General features: G+C 39.0%; 3 protein-coding genes across 3 annotated transcripts in view; 2 read left to right on the forward strand and 1 right to left on the reverse strand.

The window, feature by feature from the left end:
* LOC143884959 (protein VASCULAR ASSOCIATED DEATH 1, chloroplastic-like) overlaps positions 1–8,833 on the forward strand; it is a 28,283-nt gene extending 19,450 nt beyond the window's left edge. The window contains exons 15-18 of the mRNA XM_077388854.1: positions 5,313–5,374; positions 5,479–5,524; positions 6,017–6,330; positions 8,371–8,833. Of these exons, the coding sequence (XP_077244969.1) occupies positions 5,313–5,374; positions 5,479–5,524; positions 6,017–6,330; positions 8,371–8,604 (656 nt within the window). The 3' untranslated portion in view covers positions 8,605–8,833. The remainder of the gene's footprint in view (positions 1–5,312; positions 5,375–5,478; positions 5,525–6,016; positions 6,331–8,370) is intronic.
* Positions 8,834–12,740: 3,907 nt separating this feature from the next.
* On the forward strand, positions 12,741–15,369 carry LOC143884960 (1-aminocyclopropane-1-carboxylate synthase 7-like). The gene is made up of 4 exons (XM_077388855.1): positions 12,741–12,948; positions 13,293–13,418; positions 13,756–13,916; positions 14,030–15,369. Exons 1-4 carry the CDS (start codon positions 12,772–12,774, stop codon positions 14,955–14,957), a joined length of 1,392 nt encoding a protein of 463 aa, XP_077244970.1. The 5' UTR covers positions 12,741–12,771; the 3' UTR covers positions 14,958–15,369.
* A 162-nt stretch (positions 15,370–15,531) lies between these two features.
* On the reverse strand, positions 15,532–23,763 carry LOC143884962 (ubiquitin carboxyl-terminal hydrolase 3-like). The gene is made up of 9 exons (XM_077388856.1): positions 23,609–23,763; positions 23,115–23,246; positions 21,356–21,409; positions 20,832–20,937; positions 16,835–16,893; positions 16,664–16,738; positions 16,448–16,505; positions 16,282–16,358; positions 15,532–15,873 (listed from the first exon to the last, which is right to left on the reverse strand). The coding sequence occupies exons 1-9, from the start codon at positions 23,744–23,746 to the stop codon at positions 15,775–15,777; spliced, it is 798 nt and encodes a 265-aa protein (XP_077244971.1). The 5' UTR covers positions 23,747–23,763; the 3' UTR covers positions 15,532–15,774.
* Positions 23,764–25,308: the final 1,545 nt, after the last annotated feature.

Consider the following 25,308-nt stretch of genomic DNA (forward strand, 5'->3'; position numbering starts at 1 on the left):
ACTTCCCAACTAATGAATCAAACTCCCTCCACCCCTTCAAAGAGTGGCATCCGAGTTGGCATATGTATGAAGAGCATATGTTAAAGCAGCCAACAATACTGCCTTTGCTACTGAAGCGTCAGCTTTCGCTTAACTGCTTTTATGCTTGTTGTTAATGTTCGAGATATCACTGTGTAACATATTTACTGTAGCTGTTTATCACTTTTTTACTGCCTTTGCTACTGAAGCGTCAGCTTTCCCTAAACTGCTTTTATGCTTGTTGTTAATGTTCGAGATATCACTGTGTAACATATTTACTGTAGCTATTTATCACTTTTTTCTCTGTTTCCCCTAATTAAGGTCACTATTGTAATTTCCCTATAATGATTTGAGTCGCAATAAAAGAGAGGAAATCCCACGATGGGAATAGACCCCATGCTGTCTCCCAATCTTCACACCTCTCTTCCCTTCTTTTCTCACATTCTCTTCTCCCTTCTTCAAAGATTACAGTCAATATAACCATAGGTGTCCCTACCTGAAAAATTATTGGAAATTATTCTTCACATCTCTTGTTATATTTTCAAGTCGCCTTTTCTCACAAGATAACCAAACTCTTTGTATGACAATCATGTTTTGATTTTTCCGTGTGAGTGACATTGTCCACTTCATTCGTATACTTGTATTATTTGGGTTGCTAATAAGATAACCAAACTCTTTGTATGACAATCTGATAGATATATTGCGTGGTGCTCAGTTGGAGTTCTGAAAATTTCACTAGCATTCTTGTTTATCTATTGGAGAATCTGGAAAACATTAAATGCTGTCATTTCTATGATAATATAATTGAAAATGAGGGAAATGAGAGGAGATCAGGGATAAAGGGAAGGGAAGAAGGGAAAAGAGACGAAGAGAAGAAATTTGGGGGGGAAGGAATTCGTGAGTATGCTCTCCCACGGTCCCTAATGTCTCATTAATAATGAAAAGGAAAAAAATAAAACTATGCCCTTATAATTTCTCAGCATATTACAATGTTATATCTCAACACTCCCCCTCAAGTTGGACAATAGATATCACCCATACCCTGTTAGTAATATACGGAGTGTCAATCCATTTCAATATGTTTCGTCCTATCATGTTGAACTGGGTAATGTGCAATGCTAATAGCCGTTTTGTTTTCACAATACAAGCTCATGGGCATATGAACTTAACACCCCAACTCCTGTAACAATATTCTGAACCAAACTTACACCATGCGACAGAGATCGTAACTCTACTTTTGCCCTAGATATGGCCACAATGGATTGTTTCTTCGGAAAGTTACCAAAGTTCCTCCCACTAAAGTACAATAGCATGAAGTAGACTGTCTATCAAATACGAATAGTTCCCAATCTGCATCAGTCTAGGCTTTCATTCTCATGTGACCATTGGCTTTACACAATAAGCCTCTTCTTGGACACCCCTTGAGATATTTGAGTATTTTGAGCGTGGCCTCCAAATGAATTAGAATTGTCCTTGGAGCATGCTAAAACTAGCTCACAACACTTATTGCATACACTATATCAGTTCATCTAAGGGATAAATATATCAAATTACCAACCAGTCTGATATCTTTTCACATCAATGAGGTGTTCAATAGGTGTCTTAGCTGGTTTACAACCCAACTTTTCAGCTTAAGATCCAAAATGTATTTCCTCTGTGAAATGAAAATTCATTTTTTATCTCTCCATTTCAATTCACAGCAAATATTTCAATGACCCAAGTCCTTAATTTCAAATGCTTTACTGAGATAATCTTTCAACACGCTTATCTCAAGAGTTACTCCTTGTGATGACTATATCATCAACGTACACAATGAGGATAGTGGTGCTATCTTTAGCAATTTTTTACATGTAATGTGTGATCAAAATGACTTTGAACATAGCCACTTGGTTCATACTTCATAGTATAACTAAACTTTTGAAAACAAGCTCTAGGAGGGGTTGACGCGGCGAGTACTCAATCGATGCGGCCATAACTTTAGGAGTGTCAAAGGAGTTTTGATTGACTTTGTAGGGCATACATAACACGGACTTAGACAAGAACGTGGTAAAAAGGAGTCGACTCGGGGCATGATGACACAGGGGAGTTTTGAAACTGTGGATAAAAGTAACCATCAGGTTTTTAAATATCTTTTCGGAATCCATAGTAGGCCAAGAGCTACTACTGTTGTCACTTCCTCCTCAATGTAAAAAGGAGTTGACTAGGGAAATGATCTGTTCGCCTCCTTTTCTTCCGTGGGTCATCCCCTCTAGTGTATTTATGAACACTATTTTTAAACTGCAAGGGGGTGGCCCAGGGAAAAGAAGGGGGTGAATATATCACTTACCACACACACACGCAAGCACGCACATGTGTGTGTATGGGATTAATGTATCTACTCTATCGAGTAGACAACTTATCTACTCCATCGGATGGAAACACAGTGGGCCCACATTGTTTGGATGATCCAAAGCATTCATTTGATAGACCTTCACATAGATAGGGTGTGCCCAAAAAATCAGCTCCATAGGATTATCTGAACCCTTCAAACTGTGGAGGTAAAAAATGGATGAGTATATGGTTTGCAACACCCAAATAATGTGGGCCCCCACTGTATTTTAAGCCGACGGAGTAGATAAGTTATCTACTCGATCGAGTAGATACATTTCTCTCTCTCTCTCTCTCTCTCTCTATATATATATATATATATATATATATATATATATATATATATATATATATAAACTAGCCGAGTTCGGGCTAGTTTGCCTTCCTGACACCCCCACCCCGCCTGATTTCAAATTTCCAAGCTATTCCTAGAGTTCGCTGGAAAGTTGACCTTATTTTGATTTGTTGTCCATTGGCAGGGATCGGTCGAGTCTGATCCTTAAGCCGATTGATTTGGGGTTTTCTTATGTACTTTTTTTAGGATTGGTTTTGAATGGATTATGGATGATGGTCGGTCCTCTTCTTTGGGGCTTTTGGTTTGATAGCAAAGTTTGGAGGTATTGTTCGTTTTATTTTGGGGTTACATTATGCTTTGGTTTGCTGTATAGGGGTTTTTTGATCTTGGGTTTACAATTGAGGTCAGTTCTGACAAGAGGTAGGGGATCTAGTAAGTTCAGAAGATTGGGATGTGGATCTTGTCAATAGGGATACGTTTCGTAGATTATTTCGTTGATTTCTTCCAATTAGGAGAACGGATCAGGGTTGGTGTTGGTTTTTAATATTTTGTACCCGGATGAGGTGTGGTTGGGTCATGGGTATGTCTGAGCCCGGTATTATATTATGTTGTGCCAACAGGCTAGGACTACTGGTCCCGAATGCCCCCTTTTATTATTAATGAATTTATGTCGCCTTTCAATATATATATATATATATATATATATATATATATATATATATATATATATATATATATGAGGAAACTGTTGGTGAGCTTAAGCTCACCAAACTTATGGTGAGCTAGCTTGCCCAATCACATGGGGGCCCACTTTGTTAGGATGATCCAAACCATTCATTTGAAAGTCTCTTACATAGATGTGGGGTGTACCAAAAATCAGCTCCATAGGATCATCCTAACCCCTCCATTTGTGGAGGACAAAATTGGACAGACACAAATCTACCCCATTTTTGTCCTCCACAAATGGAGGGGTTAGGATGATCCTATGGAGCTGATTTTTGGTACACCCCCTATCTATGATAAGGCCTTGCAAATGAATGGTTTGGATCACTCCCCAAAATGTGGGACCCATGTGATTGGGCAAGCTAGCTCACCATAAGTTTGGTGAGCCCAACAGTTTCCTCTCTCTCTCTCTCTCTCTCTCTCTCTCTCTTTATATATATATATATATGAGGAAAGTGTTGGTGAGCTTAAGCTCACCAAACTTATGGTGAGCTTAAGCGCCCAATCACATTGGGGCCTACTTTGTTAGGATGATCCAAAGCATTCATTTGAAAGGCCCTTACATAGATGGGGTGTGTACCAAAAATCAGCTCCATAGGATCATCCTAACCCATCCATTTGTGGAGGTCAAAGTAGACAGACATTATTTATCCACAAATCTGCCCATTTTTGTCCTCCACAAATGGAGGGGTTAGGATGATCCTATGGAGCTGATTTTTGGTACACACCCTATCTATGATAGGGCCTTGCAAATGAATGGTTTGGATCACCACAGAAAATGTGGGACCCATGTGATTGGGGCGCTTAAGCTCACCATAAGTTTGGTGAGCTTAAGCTCACCAACACTTTCCTCATATATATATATATATATATATATATATATATATATATATATATATATATATATATATATATATATATAGAGAGAGAGAGAGAGAGAGAGAGAGAGAGAGAGAGAGTAAAGTGTTTCTGAGCTCGAGCATCAAAAACTCATGTGGGCCCACATTTTTAACCCATCCAAAAGTGGAGGGAAAAATAGGCAGATCTGATGAATGGGGCTAATCGATCTGCCGAAGCTGTGGGATGTAAAAATGCATCGGTAGGGGAGTGTTCTGCTTAGATGGAAGTTAGGTTCCTCCGCAATGTTCGTCCACGGAGGGTGAGTCAGGGCCTAAGATCAGGCCGAAAGGTGTAGTTGATGAAGGCCACATATCTGCCCAATTTTCCCCTCCACTTTTGGATGGGTTAGGATGGGTTAGGATGATCCTATGGACCTGATTTTTTGTAGGCACCCTATCCATGTAAGGGCCTTTCAAATGGATGCTTTGGATCACCCCAAAAATGTGCGCACACATGAGTTTTTGAGCTCGATAAGCTTATTTGCGCCTTTGTGAAAAGCAGTTACAAGGGTGCACCCATTGGTCCTTTTCAACCAAGTGCATTAATGTTCCTTTAATTCTATATTTGTTAACACCATTTTCATGTTTGTCTGTGCCCTATTAAATGCACTTGGTTGAAAAGGACCAATGGGGGCGCCCTTATAACTGGCATTTTGCAAGGGTGCCTTTCAGTTTATCTCTCTCTCTCTCTCTCTCTCTCTCTCTCTCTCTCTCTCTCTCTGTGCGCGCGCGCCATCACATTTTTCGATGTCTTTAGGGATGTGACATTTCTTCTAGTAGTAAGTTTGAGGAGAGTTTTCGTTGTCTTTTCTGACATGATGCTTTCTCCTTTTATGTTTCCTATTTATTGGATGTCGATGAAACTTCTATATGCTAATGCATGCAGCTTTCAGAATTAGGGGTTGAGCTCTGCTTTTAAATTCTAGCCCTTTTCGTGAAAATAATTTACTATATGCATTACACTCGAGACATAAATTTGATATTTATTGCCGAGTGGGCAAGCATTGCAGGGAAAATAGAGCAGTCAACATTAGACGAGTGTCGGGAAGCTTATGCAATTTGGACAAACAATGTAACTTTTCCCGCTCTAAGTGATCTAAGACTTTCTTCAACTTCTCTCCTATGCCAAATGTGAATTTTATTAAAGCTCATATGGAGTATTTAACTTTGTTCCAGGCCCGTGAATTGTTGAGGCAGAAGCAGAATGTTACAAAAGTAGAAGGTTTGACTGTTATAACTTAGAAGTGCATTGTATATGATAATCATTATGGTAATACCTGAAAGCATGGATTTAAATTTCGGTTTTGGCCAATTTCGGCCGAAATCCGTAAAAATAATAATTAATATATGTGGAGATCGAGGTAGCGGGGTCTCATCCCGCTGTCACCTTGAGGACACGGGGTTGAGACCCCACTCTCCTCGATCTCCACAATATATTATTTCAAAATTTCGGAAAAATATTATATTTTTGAAAAGAAAAAAAAACCGATTTCTCAAAATTTTAGCCAAAATTTTAAATATCTGAAATTTCGGGTTCAGGGGATTTCGGTTTCGGTCCCAACTGAAATCTGAAATTTCGGTATTTCGGCCGAAATTTAAAATCATGCCTGTGACAGTTTTGACTACGCCGATTGCGTTGAATTGCTATTTTCTAAATCAAAATAATTTCCTGGATCTTCTCTTGATTCATGCACCTTTATGGTAATAAATGCAGGGATTACAAGTAATGCAACTAATGCATTGCAAAATAATGATGTTGGCTTGAAATGTGCTACAAATCTTGAGGGGTCATCAGAAAGGGTACATGATACAAGAGCTCTTACAAGGATCACACAGAGGGCGTCTGATTCTAAGGATGTTATTCCACATAATGACAATCCTATGAAAGGAGACTTGAGTGATGCGACCTCCGTGGCATCTCTACATAGGGAGTCGTGGGCTACATTTTCTTCGTACCTAAAAAGCCGAAGTCAGGTTTTTTTGATGATGTTGGTCATCACATTTGTTATTATCCTTATCCTAATGCAGGTACGCAACTTCCTTATGAGGTTCTAAAGTGGTCCTTGAATATGATGTCTTAGTGTATCCAGATGTATCATGTTATTTGTATAATTGTTTCATGAGGAATGCTAGACTCACAGGAGCCCTTGCAAAAAAGAAGTACAAGGGCTCTCCCATTGGTCGATTTCTATTTATGATGGCACAGAAAATTACAATCATAACTGTCATAAATGAAATTCGACCTATGGGAGAGCCCTTGTACCATTTTTTTGGAAGGGCTCCTGTGAGTTTAGTATTCCTCTTGTTTCATTAAATTGAAGTCATATTTTCTGTACTTCATTTCATCTGTTTTTTCAGTTGAATGCCTATCTTTTTGAGCTGCAACATCTCTTTTTTTTTCTTTTGTCAGTTTATCAAAGGATCATGAAAAAACTTAACAAAATTTCTGGACTCTTAAAAGCTTGTTTTTTTATATTGCAATTCACCTATTTACTTGGTGCTATTTACACTTGGAACATAAATTTTATCTATCATATTCATAGACCTGTTTTATCATATTCATATTTATTTCACCAAGATATAATCATATTCATAGACTTATCTCACCAGAACCTATAGCCTGTGCTATAGCCTGCCTTCACTAATATATGACTTGTATTCAGTGGCCTAAAGGGTGTTGGGTGCTCCCATCTATGATACCCATATAAACTGAAAAGGCCCAACGTATCATGTCTGACACAATGTGATAAATTATGCTTTTTGTTTTTTAATGTGCTTATATGCAATTTAAGTCTCTGTCTTGTAGATTCCAATTTATGTCTCTGTCTTGTAGATTCTATAGTCAATATACTATCAAGGTCTTCTCTTACTTAAACCTAGTAAGTTCTGTAATGCTTTTACTTTCTATATCTCATCTCATGGTACAATACACCCAAAACCTTACCCTGTTTTGGATTTTGGAAAATTTGGAGTCCGTATCCATATTTGAGTATCATAGGCTGTTATCCCTTCTTGTGTTCTGTGTATTATTTAGGGGTAGTCTTATCCTTTATATATTTTGCTTATCAAAACGGATTTCAGGTTTTCTCCTAATTTAAGTATTCCGGTTTTCATTGCAATCAACCCTTGTATAAAGAGCACCAGCGATCTTCATGAGCTCTTGTAGTAACTTTCCGAAAACAAAAAATCGTCGAACTGGATTGTGCTCCTTGCACTCTAAATTGTGACGGTTTCCCCATGTTCTATCTATGTAGGTCGTCTCAGCCCCTGAATCTTTGTTGCATCCTCCCTGCAAACTTATTACCTTCTCTTTATCACACATTATTTGAAGTTATGATTTCTATTTTTATTTTTTTCACTTAACTCAAAAATCAATTAAAGAGAAACCATCTTCAATGTTTTCATCATTTTTTGCGGCCATTCACCTTCACTAAAGAGCTTGTCTACCATCACATTCTCATCTCAAATCCAACCCTGACAGGTCTAATTTTCCAAAGACCAACAAAGATTGACTAGCTGCAAGATAGATATTTATAAACATTGTTCTTTATCATCAGTTCACAGATGTAGTGACGTAGGTTATATTTCTCAACTTTGATAGATGAAGCTGCTTCAAATTGGAATTTGAGTATCAACATCAATTAATATCTGAACAGGAAATACAGCCAAGGAACTTGAGATGAGAATATCAGATGTTGACCTGAAAGAAATGCATTTCAAAACACTTTAGGGAGCACTTGATAATAAGATAAACCGTATTTCACAAGGCTTAATCCGGTGAAATGTGCAGTACTGTTGGTTTACGATTTGGGCACCTTAGTTTTTTTTTTTTTAATGATCAAATCATTTACTGAAATGCTTTATATTTTCATATATTCCTGAAATATGTTCCAATTTTTCATTATTTGTATCATTCTCACTCATTTACTGTGTGTGCACTACCATCATCACCTTATTAGAGTTGCTGCGAATTTTTTAAATAGCCGACAATCTGATCTGGCAGCGTAATTGCACTTATTTATGTTTCTGAGGTCTTTTACAAATGAAACTCATCTTCATTGTTTGCAGATGAGCGTCATTGTTCTATTAAATAGAGCCCCAAAAGTCCATATAATTTCTCAAGAGAACTTCATGACTGGTCTTGGTAGTGATCGATCTGAAGCTATCGCTTGGTTGGAGAGACGTGTTTTCCATTTAAAGGATGATATGCTCATGGTTGAAGCTCGGCTCGAGAAAATGCACCATGAATATCGATTGTTAAAGGCGCATCTACAGGGGCTCGAGCAGATCGACCTGAAATAGTGACAAGAATCAAACTGTTCATAATACGCGTTGTATAATCTCAGGTAAATTACGAAAACGAGGCCAATTCTAGTTTATATTTCTTATCAACTTAAATTGTTGAAAGGGAAAGGAATAAAAAGTTTCGCATATACCATCTGTGCGCACTTTCTGGATCTTCTCTCTAAAATCCAGCCTAACTGCTCGGGAAAGCATTCTATCAAATAAATAAAAAGTAAGGATTTTGAGAGCGTTTTTTCTGATTGAAGTGGGTGTTTTTGTGATTTTTCCAGATAGTGCTTTGAGTGGTGATCGGATGTCGACCAAAGGTTGATTGTTAGGATTGATCTGCATAGTAATTTTAGCAGTTGTAGCCCATTTTATGCCATTCCCAAATGCTTTTCACTCTTAAGACTGAAAAAAGTTAGGGGTGTCAATGGATCAACCTTTGTCCTTTTCACGATCCCTCGGAATACCTTATCAGTCTGATCTTCTTTTTTTGAGTTTGGGTCTCAACTCACAACCCATTTCGAATTGGACTGTCCATCAGGGTGTCCTGGGTTCTACTAACGTTGTACATAGTTAGCCCTTGGGGTTATGGGAGTGAAGAGGGGAAAATTAATAGAATGTGAAGACTCCAGGATATAGAAAGGGATTTGCTAGGGACCATCGCAGAATGCATTTCGCGGATGGTCTGTTGCATGATCCCTTTTCAAGAGATTTTGTCTTTATTCATGAGGTGGCTGCTCTCTCATGCAACAGTCAGTCCGCGAAATGCCTTCTGCGATGGTCGCTAACAAATCCCATATAGAAATCAGGTGGAAGTCATCCTTGAGGAAGAACCTTCCCGGGAGATTGATCTTTAATAAGAGAAAAATGTGTTTGTTATCGCGAGTAAATTTTTTTGACAGAACAGATTTTTCGTAATTTTGAAGAACATCGAGAATTTTATTCATACTAACCTGAATTGTTAAATGAATTTTCGAAAAAAAAAAAAAAAAAAAACCCTGAATTGTTAAATGAACTGAGCAGCCAATATCCATGTTTGGCTGCCATGAAAAATTTGTTCTTGGAATTTTAGTTTATCGAGTGGTAAGAGAGGGCCAAGGAAATGAAAATCTCTAATCAAAATACAATATATTTTGGGTTCTGTGAGAATGGGTCACCTCTTGAGGATAAAATACCCCCTTTAACATTTTTATTTGCCTTTAAAACTTAACGATATTGTCAGAGGGCGGAAAATATCATTTCCAAATCTCCCTGCTTTTTAGTCACTTCTGACCCTCTCTTGAGTCGTGATCTCTATGTCTCTTCATCTTCCACCGTCCCCAGCCTTCTCTCACCACTTAAATTTATTTTTATTTTTTTTGAATGGTAAAAAGTGACAGGAGTGCAACACAAGGACTTCCCAGGAGGTCACCCATCCTCTCTCACCACTTAATAAACTAGTATTTCAATGGTTGCCGAACATGGCCTAAAAAAACATTTTATAACATCCTGTACTTGTAAGCCAATTTGTGAACCCAAAAAGATGGATCTTGAAGGTTGCTTCACTATCAGTTACTAAATAGCATTGTAAGTTAACACGCATGCTTATCGTGAAGGAAACAATAGGAGAGATTCAACGGACGGATTCTTAAGCAACCTTGTCTTTTCCTTTTTAATAAGAGGTGTTGGGGAACTGTAATAACCCTTGACAGCTCTCTAAATAACAAAAGACAAAGATGGGTCACTGCAATTATCGAAACATAATCTTTTTACTTCCTTTTTTTAGGCTGTTGTAATAATAACCCTTGACAGCTAAATGATATGTTGATCGAAACGTGCCAATATCACCATGGGTGGATCATTTTCAACTCGCCTAGGCTTGTGCCATATTTTCCCATCTCATTTTCGAAGGATTCTTGTCTGGTTTTCTTCCGGTGAGGATTCAACTTCCTCCTAGAAGAAGAGATTTGAGATAATATAGATAAAAATTACTCTTTTGGACGCTTGCGACTGCTTAATTTATGATGGGACCAACGCATGGCTTGTGCTTGATTAAATCATATGCTTGGTGGACCCTACCAGTGATCGGACATGATGTGAAAATAGCACCACCAGATAGTTGAGCTCGGAATGTGGCACAATCCACCTAACTTGGACCCTCTTTTGAGTAGGGGTGGACATGGTTCGGTTCGGTTCGGTTTTGGGCTAAACCCAGAACCGAACCATATATAATCGGTTCCCTGAAATTGGAACCAGAACCGAACCATATATAATCGGTTCGGTTCGGTTCGGTTCTGGGTTTACCCAACCGTCACCAATGGCCCATTGATACTCTACTAGATTTTGAAAATTGAAAAGACATCTTGATTTTGAAACCTACAAAAAATTTCCCATCAACGGCGCAGGACCGACCTATGATACTCTACTAGATCAACGGTCTGGATTACACATACATTATATGTGGGACTGGAAAATTGATTGTTATAAACAATCCAGACTTTCCGGTAGTTCTTATTTGACATACATGGAAATAGACCATGTGAGAAGATCTCATCTTGATGAACAAAACTGACCACGATCCAGTGTACACTTGGCATGTGTTTGGTGATTGGGATTATCGATCTAATGGGCTATCACAGGTGGCCCAGCAGGTCCACGTCGTACATGGTCCCACATATTAAATTTTGGAGTGTAAATCGGGAAGTGATATATTCGCCCCCTTTTCTTACCCGGATCAGCCCCCTCTACTGTATTTGTGACCATTCTTTTACATACAAGGGGCTGGGTGTCCGAGGGAAGAAAAGGGGCGAATAAACATATCATTTGCCCTCCTTTTGAGTCTTGAGTCTCTTGACTAGAAAGAGAGGGTGGTCTTTTCGTCTACTACTGGAAAAAAGTTTCCGTTTCGGATTCTCTCATTAGCTGGGGAGCGACTCATTTATCACCGAAATCCTACATGGTGAAAGATATCCTCTCATTATTAATACCTAATGAGAGAGAGAGTGGCACTTAAGGTGAGGGTCGGTTCTCGGTTCGGTTCCGGAATCCGAAACCCAGAACCGAACCGAATTTGCACCGGTTCTCGGATTTCTGAACCGGGACCGAACCATATAGATATGGAACCGAACCGAACCATATGTGCCGGTTCGGTTCGGTTCCTCGGTTCGAACCGGAACCATGTCTACCCCTACTTTTGAGTTCTGACATGTCTGAAAATTATCAACAAGTAATGTTATCCTCATATACTCTTATTATTTGTTACAAATGGTTATAATAGTTCCATATATTTCTTATTTAGTGGCTACATCTATTTCTATCCTGGCCTCATAATGGACCATGGTTATAGGAAAACAGTTCCATATTTTCAGGCTACACGTCTGAAAATAGGGATTTGTTAGCGTCCATCGCACAAGGCATTTCGAGGGCCGTCTAATGCATGAGACAGCAGCCACATCATGAATAAGACAAAATCTGTTGAAAAGTGAGCCTATGTGGCTGCTCTCTCATGCAACAGATGGCCCATGAAATGCCTTCATCGCGATGGACGGTAGCAAATCCCTTGAAAATAATGGTTATAATAGTTCCATATTTATCTTAGTTAGTGGCTACATTTATTTCTAGCCTGGACTCAATGTCCCAAGAAGGGGTTTTGACGTAACAAGAAAACGATAAAACTATGTGTGAGGGCATTGCATGGTATTTTGGGCGTTGACACGACTTTCAGAGACCAAGTAATTCAACGCCCTACAGTGAAGAGATTACAAGTGGAAAAAGAAAACAGCCAAGTGAAAAAGGGTGCATAGAAAAAACCAAGTAGGGAATGAAATAGCCTAGTGAAAGAAGTTCGAAAGAACTAAAAAAGGAAAGGGTATGTCTAAATCTATCAAACCAAGGGGGTTGTAAATACTAACTTCCAAAAGGAACAAAAGAAACTAACCATGTGTTAGGTAAAATAATTGAGTTGAATGTCAGCAGAAGTAATTCAACTCCTTGCAGAGATTTTTATCCAAGGCCCTGCTCTCTGCATTAGACTGAACAGGCAGTAAATCCCTGTGGGTAACTCAAACCACCCCATGTGGATTGAGAGCTTTAAATAGAGGTGAAGATAGAGAAGAGACTGTCAAAAGGAAAAAGGAAAAAAATCATCAAGTAAAGGTAGAGAGGAGATTGTAAGAAGGAAAAAAAAAAACATACCAAGTGATGGTGAAAGAAATGACTAATAGTAGGGGTTTGTGTAGGTTGTCTACCTTGGCCATGGCTGATGGACATGGGGAGGATTCTCCTTATTTTGATGGTTGGAAAGCATATGACCTCAACCCATATGACCCACTTCAAAATCCATCTGGAATTATTCAGATGGGATTGGCAGAGAATCAGGTAAATGTGTAGCCAGCATAGAGGAAACCTATTATCTAATTAAATATTGCTTCTACTTGGAATCTTTTCATATATCATAATCAATGATATTGTTCTGTCTTCTTTTTTTCTGGATATCATCATAGTAAAATTAATAGGGAAATAATATTTCCTCCTCTTTCCCACCTATCAACCCTTTTGTTTGTCTTTTATTGAAAATGCTGAAAAAAGAGAAACAGAAGTGGTTGGAGATGCTGTCATTTTTAGGAAAAGACAAGCAAAATTGAGTGGATATTTCCAAATATTTTACCATATAAATTTCATTTATTCCTAAATATTTGGATTCCATCTATATACTCCTGCAGGTGGGTACTGATTTATTAGAAGAGTGGCTGGAGAAACATCCAGAACTTTCATGGAAGGATGCACCCACAAGCTTCAAGTATATAGCATTACATCAAGATTATCATGGCTTGGCTGATTTCAGAAAGGTATAACTGTTTGTTATTTTGCATATCGTAGACCAATCACTGAGGTCTCTATGTTGTTGTGTTTACCTTTTCTTTATCATGATCTTCCTATTTAAAAACTCCCGAGTCAATCATCAACTCTCCCGAGTCAACTCAATTTTACCTTAATCAAGTTCTCATCTGTCCTAGTTTTGCCCTACCATGTCATCAGGATCTCTTTTGACTCACCTGAGTTAATGCAAAATTAGCCGAGTCAATCATTGACCCATCTAATCAACTCTTTCGTACCATGGCCGCACGAGTTCTTGTCTATTTCTGTATTTTTAACTGGGCTATTTTTTTTTAACTTCGCATACAGGCACTAGCTAGCTTCATGGTGGAAGTAAGGGGAGGGAGAGTGGAAATCGATCCAGATGGGATTGTTTTGACTGCTGGTGCCACTGCAGCCAATGAGATTCTCACATTTTGCATTGTCAACCCTGGAGAGGCCTTGCTTGTTCCAACACCTTATTATCCAGGGTAAATTGAATCAATTTTCTTGATTTTCATTTCTATTGTATTGGTTTAGTTTTCATGAGAAGTATACATTAATTCCATGTCTTAATTTCTCTCTTTCTCCCTCTCTTTTGCAGGTTTGACAGGGATTTAAGGTGGAGAACTGGAGTTGAAATAATCCCAGTTGAGTGCCACAGCAATAATAACTTCCAAATAACAGTTCCAGCCTTAAGAAAAGCCTACCAAGGAGCCTTGAAGAACAAAAAGACTATAAAAGCCCTTCTCATAACAAACCCATCTAATCCTTTAGGCTTGACAATTTCCCCTGAGACCCTCCATGAGATCCTAGATTTTGCCAACGAAAAATCCATCCATGTAATTTCAGATGAGGTTTATGCAGGCACAGTTTTCTCCTCTCCACCCTTCACAAGCATATTAGAAATTATGCAAAGTGCAAAGAATTACAACCCACAGACTATACATGTTGTCTACAGCCTTTCTAAGGATCTGGGTCTCCCTGGATTTCGCGTTGGAGCCATCTACTCATCAAACAGTGGAATAATCAAGGCCTCAAGAAGAATGTCTAGCTTCACTCTCGTTTCTTCACAGACCCAGTTTTTCTTGACGTGTCTTCTTTCTGACTGCAGATTCACTAGAGAGTACCTACTGAAACTTAGGGAGAGATTGAAGAAAAGGCATGGGGAGTTTGTTAAGGGGTTGAGGGCTATTGGAATTGATTGCTTGGAAGGGAATTCAGGACTTTTTTGTTGGGTTAATCTGAGGAAGTTACTTAGGAGTGATAGTTGGGAAGGGGAGATGGATTTGTGGAGGGTAATTCTGGAAGAGATTGGGTTGAATGTTAGCCCAGGGTGTTCGTTTCATTGTGAGGAGCTTGGTTGGTTTAGGGTTTGTTTTGGGAATATGAGTGAGGAGGACATGGATGTTGCACTAGGGAGGATTAGAGTTTTTATGTGTAGTGGTGACCTTAGTGAGGCTTCTCTTGGGAGATCATGCCTAGCACGTGTGCTAGAAGCAAAGCAACCAGAAGTGGCTCGCCTGACTTGATCCTACTTGCTTGGTTTCACGTGTGCGCATGCCCTTAATTGTGTGATTTATTTCTATTCAGTAGGGAAGATTCTGTTTAAGTAGACATTAATCAAATTTGGTGTGTTCAGGGCTATCACTATGGAAATTTTGTATGGATGTATCAGGATATCCCCTGCATTTCAGTATAGACCGAGATCTCATTTGGCAAGACAAGCAGAGAGGTCAAATCTGGTTATTGTCGAGGTACTCATGCACTTTATTTAGTTTAGTAGGGTGTTTTACTGTTTTTCCCTAGTTTTTTTATTGGATTGTAAGGGCATCTCGTCCCGTTCCTTTTATCTCTTTGCTTTTGTGAATAAAATTTTGTTATAGTTTGAAAGCAGAAATGTAATTTTTTGTGTGCGGGTGGTAGAGAGGATGTATTTTATTATTTTATAAAAAAAGAAAAAGAAAAGGGAACCAAGGGAATAAATGGCTTTCCGCAAAATTGCTTGTTCAAAATATAAAATGTAATCCCAGGGCCCCTTCGGGCAACTCTAAAATTGATTTGCATAAAATCTCATATGCAAATGGTTTTGAAGTTAAATAAAAAGTATTTGCAAACGATGATTATAACGGTTTTATTAATGACATGACTGATAACTTCCAAAGAGGCCCTACTATTAATGTCCCAACGCACATAAAATTTACTTCAGATAATCCAATTTACAAATAAGAAGCCGTAGCCTGATGATTCCAGATTAAAAACAAAATAAAAAAATCATCGGTTCGGTCAAAATTTGGCTACACAAGGCTTCTCACAGCAGTAAATAGGAAGAAAAGAATACCAGCGATTTTAAGGAGCTCCATTTTCTTTCTTGGAAAGTGCAATGACATTGAAGTTCAGTGAATCCGGATTTTTCTGGATCATGGTTTGTATAACTTTGGCAGCATCCTGTGACGACACAAGTCATACAAGCATAAACTAGTGAAACGTCTGAAATTTAGGCCATGTTTGGAAACCATGAATTTTTTTTTCATTGAATATTAGCTCCCCAGGTGTTGAGAGAGGGGCAGGGAGAGTGGTAGAGGAGGAGAATTGGGAGGGCATGACTAAGGAGATGATGAGAAGTAGCAGAAAAAATAAGAAAAACAAAGGGTTTTTCTTTTCCCTATTTTCAGCCACTCCGCACGCTCTCGTCACTCTTCTCAATTCGCTACCATTCCCACCCTTCTTTCCCCTCTCCCATCACTTGATAAACCAATAATCCATGGAAAAAACTTTCGTGGCTGCCAGACATGGCCTAAAATGAGAACAAAAAACAAAATGTCGCTTCTATGAAAAAAGTTCAAATCTGATTACCTTCAATAAGCAGTTGAGCGAAGAGGGACAATGTGATATTGGTTGAGACTTTCTACCATCAAGCTCGTAGAGTTCCCCTACCAGAACATATGTAACATTTATCAGGAGGTTAGACTATTTAAAGATTCCTAGTTCAACAATGATATCACTTATCTAACATCCATACCATCCACACACACGAAGCAAATAAAATGTGTGTCCACTTTCGTGTTGATATTTGGAGCCTGTCAACAAAGGATAAATGTTCAAGAACACCATACCATGGTAGAATGTGAGGGCATAAAATGCAAAGAAATAGTGTTCTAAAAACCAACAAGAAAAAAAATTCTGAAGGGTTCTTTTCAGAGACCCGAATTAAAACGAATGTTTGGATAGTACTTGCCTCAGTGTCGCCAGCAGTTGCAGCTACAGAATGTGCAACCTCCAATTCTCTGTCTCTTTCGAGAAAGGCCGCACGCTACAGAGCACATGATAGGAGAGATTTATATAAGTAAAGAAATAAAGAAAATTTTTTTGATAAAAAAGTTTGAAAAAACTAGAGCGGAAACAGAACCTCCAGTGGATCCATGTTAGCCGTTGATTTAAAGAACCTATCCAAGAATGAGCCCTCAACTGAAAAAAGGAAAACCCAAAAAATTCGGAACTGTCATTTTCGGAAGCAATACACTAGAAGCTTTAGTTATTTAAGTATAACTCATAAAGTTTGATTATCCGGACCTTCCATCAGGAACCCCATCATGCAGATACAACAGCCTAAAAATCACTCTGATGTAAGAATCCTAACCACTCGAGTAGGGGTCTTGAATGTGGACCATTACTGATTTTTCCCAACCATCCATTTTGCAAGCCGCAAATCAAATGGTTAAGATACTCTAAACTCTAAACAGAGTATTTTCAGGCCATGGTATCTCCACACAGTCCGTGAAATAATGTTCCATATCATGCTGAAATCATATAGGCTTCCCATTGCGTCCCACAGTGACCACTTCGTGTAGTGTCACACAAGCACAGCACATGTCAGGGATTAAAAACTCGAAATTAACTCGAACTTTACGAGGGCCTGAAGCCAATTAACCTCTAAACTCAGTTTGGTACACATACAGGCCAATTGAGTAGTCAAGTTTTTACTTTAAATTCCACAAACTCACTCTCATAATTCACAAAACACAACACAAATAACAAGCACGACTCATGAACAATGGCAAATAATCAAACTGTCGTCTAAGAAATAAGAATACATAAAAGAAACATGGGCTATCATATGGTGAGGGATCATTTCTTGGAGGACAAGCAACCCATGGATTTGGAGTGGTTTTATAAAGCAACAAAGAGATAACTCAAAAACACTGATTGGCTGCGGGTTACAAACTGTGGAGGATCACTTTTTTTAAAACCTAACAATGCCTAGTACATTTTAAACATATCCCCCCCAACCTCCCTGAAGTGGATGAACATATATCATATAATCCCAGAGTGGTATAAATAGTATCTGTGCAGTCCACACTCACCTGATTCAATGATTAGTAAACAAGACAGCTAACTAATGCTCTGACTTCACAAATGGAACAGAGATATATCTCCACTCATAAAATTTTCTCGTACGACATGACAGCCCTCTTCAATATGTTTAGTAAGTTCAAGAAATAATGGAGTGGATGCTATATACACAACAGCTTGATTGTCACAAAATAACGGCATAGGTAACTTCACTTGAAATCCCAACTCATAAAGAATTCTTTAACCAAGTCAACTCAAATGTAGTATGAGATATAGCTTGATACTCTGCTTCTGCACTTGAAGGAGCCACCACACTTTGTTTACTCCCCTGTTAGAAATATGGATAGGGTTGGAGAGAGGAAGAAGAGGAATGGAGAAGATGGTGAGACTCCACTAAGGAGCTCCCATGTAATATGTTGTATATATAAGCCCAGATAGGGCAGCATGTATACAAAGACTACAATACCCCTCACAATACAATTAATGACTAAACTACCCTTACACACTCTTCAACATCCCCCATGCTCTCCCATGTCATCAGGTTGACACCAAGAAGGCACAATGCCAGTAGTGGACCTTCGGTCAGAAAGTAAGCCTGCCAATCAACATTTGTATACCCATTGACTTGTAAATGCCCATTAGCCTAATAAAACAAAACACATCCAGGAGCTCCCTTGAGATATCTCATGACATGTACTAGAACTTTCCTAATGAGGAGCTCTAAGGCTCTGTTTGGTTGCAAAAAGTAGGGAAGACGGCTGAGCATTTCTAGGAATATGAAATACCAAATGTTGTTTGGTTGTCATTTTTTAGCTCAAATCACATTGGACTTCTAGACATGGAAGAGCCATAATTATTAGCTTTTGGCTTAGGTGGCGCCTATGTGGCGGGATTGTCCCCTCCCCTACTTTTCCAATGCCAAACCTTGTTTTTGGTAAAATTTAGAGGGGAGAAGAGTAGAATATGAAATGCCATGTGTAATCATTACTTTTTTCTCTCTTTCTCTCTCCTCTTTCTCTCTCTTCTACTATTTATTTTGTTAATGACACCCCTCCATTCTCCCACATGCTTTGACATCTAACCAAACACACTACCAAAATTCTCCAAAATTCCCTCTAATCTTCTCAGACAAGTCTACACATATCCCACCCTTGTCACCTCCTTGTTGACTACTACTTCCACTAAAATCTCATCTAACCAAACAGAGCCTAAGTGAATCCATAAACTGACTCATAGTGCTCACTAGGGACAAGATATCTGGTTTTCTAGACACCCCCATTATGCCTCACCCAGCTGATGAGAGCCTAAGGTGGCAATCCCGATGATGATGATGATGTATTTTCAATGGGATTAATGCCCTTTATAGGCCCTCAGCACAGTGACCCTGTTTGAACTTTAAACCCAAATATCAGAACCTGAACCTGGTCAATGATGGAACTAAGCCCCATGCCCAGCCAAAGCATCTTTGCAACGCATGACTTGGCCCTGCCCAAAATCTTAGAAAATACCAGGGTACCTCACTAGCCAAAGCCACCTCTGCCTACACACGTACGCGTCCACGTACGCAGAGAATTGACTTTTTTCTCTCATTAGCCAATCAGATTACTTCCCTCCATCATCACTACTAGCAACATTAATCCCACATTGACAAAAACTCACTTCTTCCCTGTGCAAAGGGCCTATAAAAGCCTTTAATCTCATTGAAAATACAATAAATGCTCTCCTTGAGCCAAGCACTTAGTGCAATCCCTTTCAAGTCAAGAGATTTTGGCAAAATAAGCCAATTTTCTTTTAACGTCTTGCGCTAGGATAGCTTAGGTGTTTTTGGGTCAAAAACTAAGAAGGGAAAACCATCATGAAGCTCAGGGTAACTGAGGGAACACCACCGCACCACTCCACACACTCCATCAGGGTACTTTCTATATCATTCAATATGAGTTCATACTACTCCAAGATAGTCAATCCTGTCCATTAGACATTCAAATCCAAGCTAGTTTAGTATTAGTTAATTCTATGCTGATTCTTGGTAGTAATAATTTCATGCTAGTAGCCCATGGTAGTTTAAGACTTATGCATGAAAGATTAGATTAAGATTCATACTTGAGGAATGCTGATTTAGTTTGCATTGGAGCATTAAGGTCCCGGAATTAGGATGTCCCATGGCCTAATCTCCGGGCTCCCTAGCCCACATGTGGTTGTAATTTCCTTTTCTTTTCTCATTTAGATATTACACTCCTTCACACCCTCATTTTCACTCCCTCTTCCCTTCTATTTTTATTTTTAGCCTTTAAAGCCTCTAGGAATCAAGGGGATCCCGTCTATGGTTGAACCCCGTGCAGCCTATGGGATGAGCAAACACAAGACTGCTAAAAGCCAGAAGAACAACACCAAATAATAAGGCGGTGACTCTTATCTTTTTTTCAAAGAATTCGGCTCCGACTCTATTCTAAAGAAAACTCATCAAGTTAAGAGAGACTCAATTCCCAGAAGGCAGCCCAGTGCACGAGGCTCCCGTCATTGCGGGGTCTGGTGAGGGCTAGATGTACGCAGCCTTACCCCTACTTTGCATAGAGGCTGTTTCTGTGACTCGAACCCATGACCACCAGGTCACAATGGAGCAACCTAACCGTTGCGCCAAGGCTCGCCAAGACTCAATCTCCCCACGTTACACAGATAATTTATGATTTAGAGCATCGCCCGGATGGAGATCTATGCCCCCACGGAAGCTGGTGTCCACAGGTTTGGTGATGGTCAAGTAATTCAGCTTCCTAACAAGACGACAATATCTACATGGATCATCCATTACTCTCCTTGATCAATAGTAAGCTTAGTATTTGGATTCATCAAAGTGCCAACTGATTTTGAGACCAATAATCTTGCCTCCACAAATAAATCCAATGCATGCTTTTTCTATGATAAATTAATCCCAAAGTTAGTGACGCTAGATGGATCTATGGAAGGGAGAATCTCGAAGTGACAGACACAAACGCGCGCGCGCGTAATTATAATTATGCCACTAACTATGCATGGAAAGTAAATTCAAAGAGACTTACGAAGTTTGATCTCGGAGGATACATTTCCCATAGCATGAAGAAGGCCAATTGTTCCACAGGCATTTCCAACAGTTTGTTTCAAGAAATACACTTTCTTGCTTGGTTCCTACAAGCAAAGGAATCAGAACATTGAGTTCTTTATGCAAATGCTAGAAGCAAGCATGAAAAATGTTAGCTCCACAAGATAGTTGACTAAACAAAGGGAATTCAAGATGGAAAGTGCAGTGAAGAACATTATAAAAGCTTATCAACACCTCCAACTGGTAGATTGTCGTAGAAACAAGTACACGATTGAGTTACCTAGTTCTGTTATACACAGGTACAAGTGTCTCAGGTTCATGCTAAGATTATCTTGTTTGTAATTCACATTTAAAGGTTATCCTACGGTGTTTTCTCCATATACATTAGTGGATGGTGTTGGCAGAGGATGGCATGTGCGTAGTATTAGTATAGATTATAGGCATCAAAAGATAACTATAAGAAATTCCAATGCAAGTAGATAAATAAACTACCATCCTACTGACCTTCTTTGCACTCTCCAGAGCCTGCTCTTTCTCCGACATTCTTTCAGCTTCAGTCTGCAACAATTGTCATATAAAACAATATTCCAACAGCAGTAGTTGGAGAGAAAAAAAGAATTTGAAAAATTGACATACTAAACGAAATAAAAAGATGGTTTTGTACACTGCAATAGTCTCAATTCATGGCTAACAGCAACATGAATGGATTCACACTGATGAGAAGTGCATGTCTAAAATTGCATACACTTTACAAATTCCTTTTACCCACTCACAATCTTCTTCTTTTTTGAATGGTTACCCACTCACGATCTTCTTTAGTTATTAACATTATATCACATAATGGTCACTTGAACATAGCAATGTGAAAAAACCAATTTTCCTAAAAGCTTAAGCTGTCAGAGTTGGTGTTATTTAATCATTTATACTTCAACACACCCCCTCCCCCCTCCCCCCCTCCTCACGTGGCCCCTCTTTTGGGTAGGCCGTACACGTGGAATTTTAATGTCAAGGAGTTGTTAAGTTTTGAACTCAGGACCTGCCGTGAGACAAGAGCGCTAATACCATTTGAAACAACCAATTACTCCAAAAGCTTAAGCTGTTAGAGTTGGTGATATTTAATAATTTAAACTTCAACAAGCAAGATAATTCTACTAAATGAAATTCCATTAAAAGACCATGTTATTATGCAAAACAGAAGATAGATATTGAAACCTAAATCATGATGTTGAGTTGGTGATACAAAATCTCCGGTTCTATTTCATTCTTGGAGTGGGTCTCACTTGGCCCTTTTTAGGTAAGATGTGTCTCCTCTCTCTCTCCCTCTCTCTCTCTCTCTCTCTCTCTCTATATATATATATATATATATATATATATATGTGTGTGTGTGTGTGTGTGTGTGTGTGTGTGAAAGACAGGGTTTTGAAGAAAAAGGAAAAATGTAGAGAGGAGTATATATATATGTGTGTGTGTGTGTGTGTGTGTGTGTGTGTGTGTGTGTGTGAAAGATAGGGTTTTGAAGAAAAAGGAAAAATGTAGAGAGGAGAGGAGAATCACGAGGGCAAGACAAGAGGGTTTTCTCTTGGGAGCCCTAGGAGGGCTTTTGTGGTGAACCAAAAGCAAGATTCTTCTTCTTGAGGAGAAAGCTAGGGCAAGACAAGAGGGGTTTTCTCTTGGGGGCTCTAGGAGGGCTCTTGTGGTAAAGCAAAAGCAAGGTTCAAGGTTGAAGAAAAGGTTTAGGGCAAAAAGTGGGGTTTTCTCTTGGGCTCTTCTAAGGTTTTTTGTAATGAAGCAAAAAGGGTTTTTCCTCCACGTATTGTTTATCAAAGTGTATTCATTGTTCTTCTTCTCATAAAGTTTTCTTCTTTGCAAGAGAAGGATTGTATTGGAGGGTTTTCCAAAGGGATTTTCCTCATACTTGGTGTAGAAATTTGAGGGTTTCTTCGCAATTGCATAGAAGGTTGGAGAGAAGGGTTTTATCGGTGGATTTTAACGGTGGAGGTAACATTGTCCTATTTTGATTCTGAATAGTGGATTTAGTGTTGCCTTGTCCGTGGGGTAGCTTGTTGTGGTTGTGGTTTGCTTGCATATATTTTCTCCATCTTGTTAGTGCAAGATCCTGAACTTTACATGCATTCATCGGTGGTAGTTTGGCAATGGGTTCTGGTGGGTTTTGGCCGCTACACATGAAAATCGGACAAAATAAAATAGCTACATTTACATGACTAGGGTAGGAAACAATCTAAAGAATCTCAACAACACTTACCATGGCAGTGATTGGGAAAAGAAAAATTACTGCAAGAACAGGCTTAGGAACCATTTCCAAGAGCTCATCATCCAAACCGTAAACATCATAAAACTCGGCCTCATTCTCTGGGAGACCAATTCCCCAAAGAAACTGCACCATAAATAAATCGATCAACAGGTAACAATCTTCTCGTCAAATGAAAGGAATTTCAATGAGAGAACAAACAAGTGAAAAAAAAATAATCGAAGCAACATCATTGTTAAGAATTATTGAACAACAGCATCACACTCCTTTAAAAAAAAAATTAAACAATTTCAAACCCTAATTTGAAAATTCCTCAACGCAATAACACGGCAACGATCAGAATCTGATGGCTACTACGAAGAGAACAAAAATCAAAACTGACAACATAAAGAATTATTCAAAATCTCTATGTGGCAATCTCGATCAAAGACAAGAAAAAACGAGGACAAAAGTTTAATAAAGAGCGGGGAAATAGAAAGAGAACCAACCTGATTCATGATATCTGGATTTGCTTCGAGAGGAAGCCATCTCTTAGCACGAGGGCTTTCTTCTGGGGTCTCCATGAGAGCGTGTAAGAGCGGGAAAGAGGGTGGGTTATGTGAAAAATGGCATTCCAAGTTTGTCATACATATCTAAGTAAGAGGGCCGTGGGATAGATTTACGGGATTTGCTAGTGTCCATCGTAGAAGGCATTTCGTGGATGGTCCGTTGCATATGACGGCAGACCATCCGCGAAATGCCTTCTACGATGGACGCTAGTAAATCCCTAGATGTACATGGAACACCTGGAATCTGATTCTCGGCAGATTATGGGTTAAGCTAGTTCAATTGCCACGCAAACGTAACCGACTTTAGAATTTCATCTGTGTGCCAATGACGTCTATTTTGAATTTCATTTTTCTTTTACTAATCCAGTCGACCCGGGGTGCAACCCGGGTCAACCTGAACCCAACCGGAGGAGCCATTTACTCAACCTGACCCTGACCTGAGTTCCAACCCGTTGAGGTTCAACCTAATCCAACCTGAGGAACTCTTTTTTCCAACCCCAATCCGAGTTTTTAAGCTTACTAAAATCTAATAATAATAAAATATCGGGTCTAGTTGCCCAAACCTTCAACCCGAACTCAAGCCGGGTTAGGAAAACATGACCCGACTTTTTTTTTCGGATTAAAAAATTGCATGGGATTGATATACGTGCTGACCGCGTGGTTTTGTTGGATGACAAAAATTTTTATTTTTTTTTGACATTTTTTTAGGGGAAATGATTTCAACATTTGTTTTGATAAAAATGCACTCCACTTGTTTGTCGTGTGGTATTTAAAGGGTTTTAAGAGCTTTTTGAGAAACATAATATTCTCTAACATCCCTTTAAATACTACACGACAAACAATTGGAGCGCATGTTTATCAAAACACTTGAGCACAGAAATCATTTCCCTATCTCTATGCATGTTTATCAAAACACGAAATCATTTCCCTATCTCTATGCATGTTTATCAAAACACTTGAGCGCTGAAATCATTTCCCTATCTCTATTCGTAGAGCCCTAATGTGTTAGTACCACATCAAATGACTTTTTAATACCAAACTCGGTTACTGTTTTCTTAAAGATTTTGGATGTATATGTGGGTCATACTTGCAACCCTATAATTTCTATAAATTGGACATCCATTCCAAATGCTGCATTTTTATGGGCCAGTTTGACGTATCCTCGTTGTCTTTGATGAATCTGTTTTTTCATTCACCTCTCAATAATCCTATATAACCACTCACAAACCTCTCCCCTGTGATGCCATCTACCATTCTTTCATGCCGGTATTTGGTGCAAGTTTTTTCGGCAGCCAGTAAAGGTCCGCCCATACAAACCTTTTATTTTTTTGCCGGCGGTATATACACACCTACTTTTTTTTTAGCCTGGCAGTATATTCAAATTTTAAGGACCGCCGGTAAAAAGGCGCATATACTGCAGTCAACTCTCCATCGTCTTCTTTGGCTGAGTGGTATGTACTCCTATGGCGTCCGTTTTTCCAATTATGAAGTGTGGCTAAGCAATCCTACTCGCATTGGATTTTATGGACCACAAATGTCTACAAGTAAAACCTGAATCCGCAGATGTCCACTGGTAAAACCGGTTTTCTTTCTTTTTTTTAGGTAAAAAAACCCTGTTTTATTGTAGTGTATTATAAAGC

The sequence above is a fragment of the Tasmannia lanceolata genome, unplaced genomic scaffold, assembly GCF_043159265.1.
Source record: "Tasmannia lanceolata isolate RefF3 unplaced genomic scaffold, GAP_Taslan_0.1 ptg000008l, whole genome shotgun sequence".
In the NCBI taxonomy this organism is placed as follows: Eukaryota; Viridiplantae; Streptophyta; class Magnoliopsida; order Canellales; family Winteraceae; genus Tasmannia; species Tasmannia lanceolata.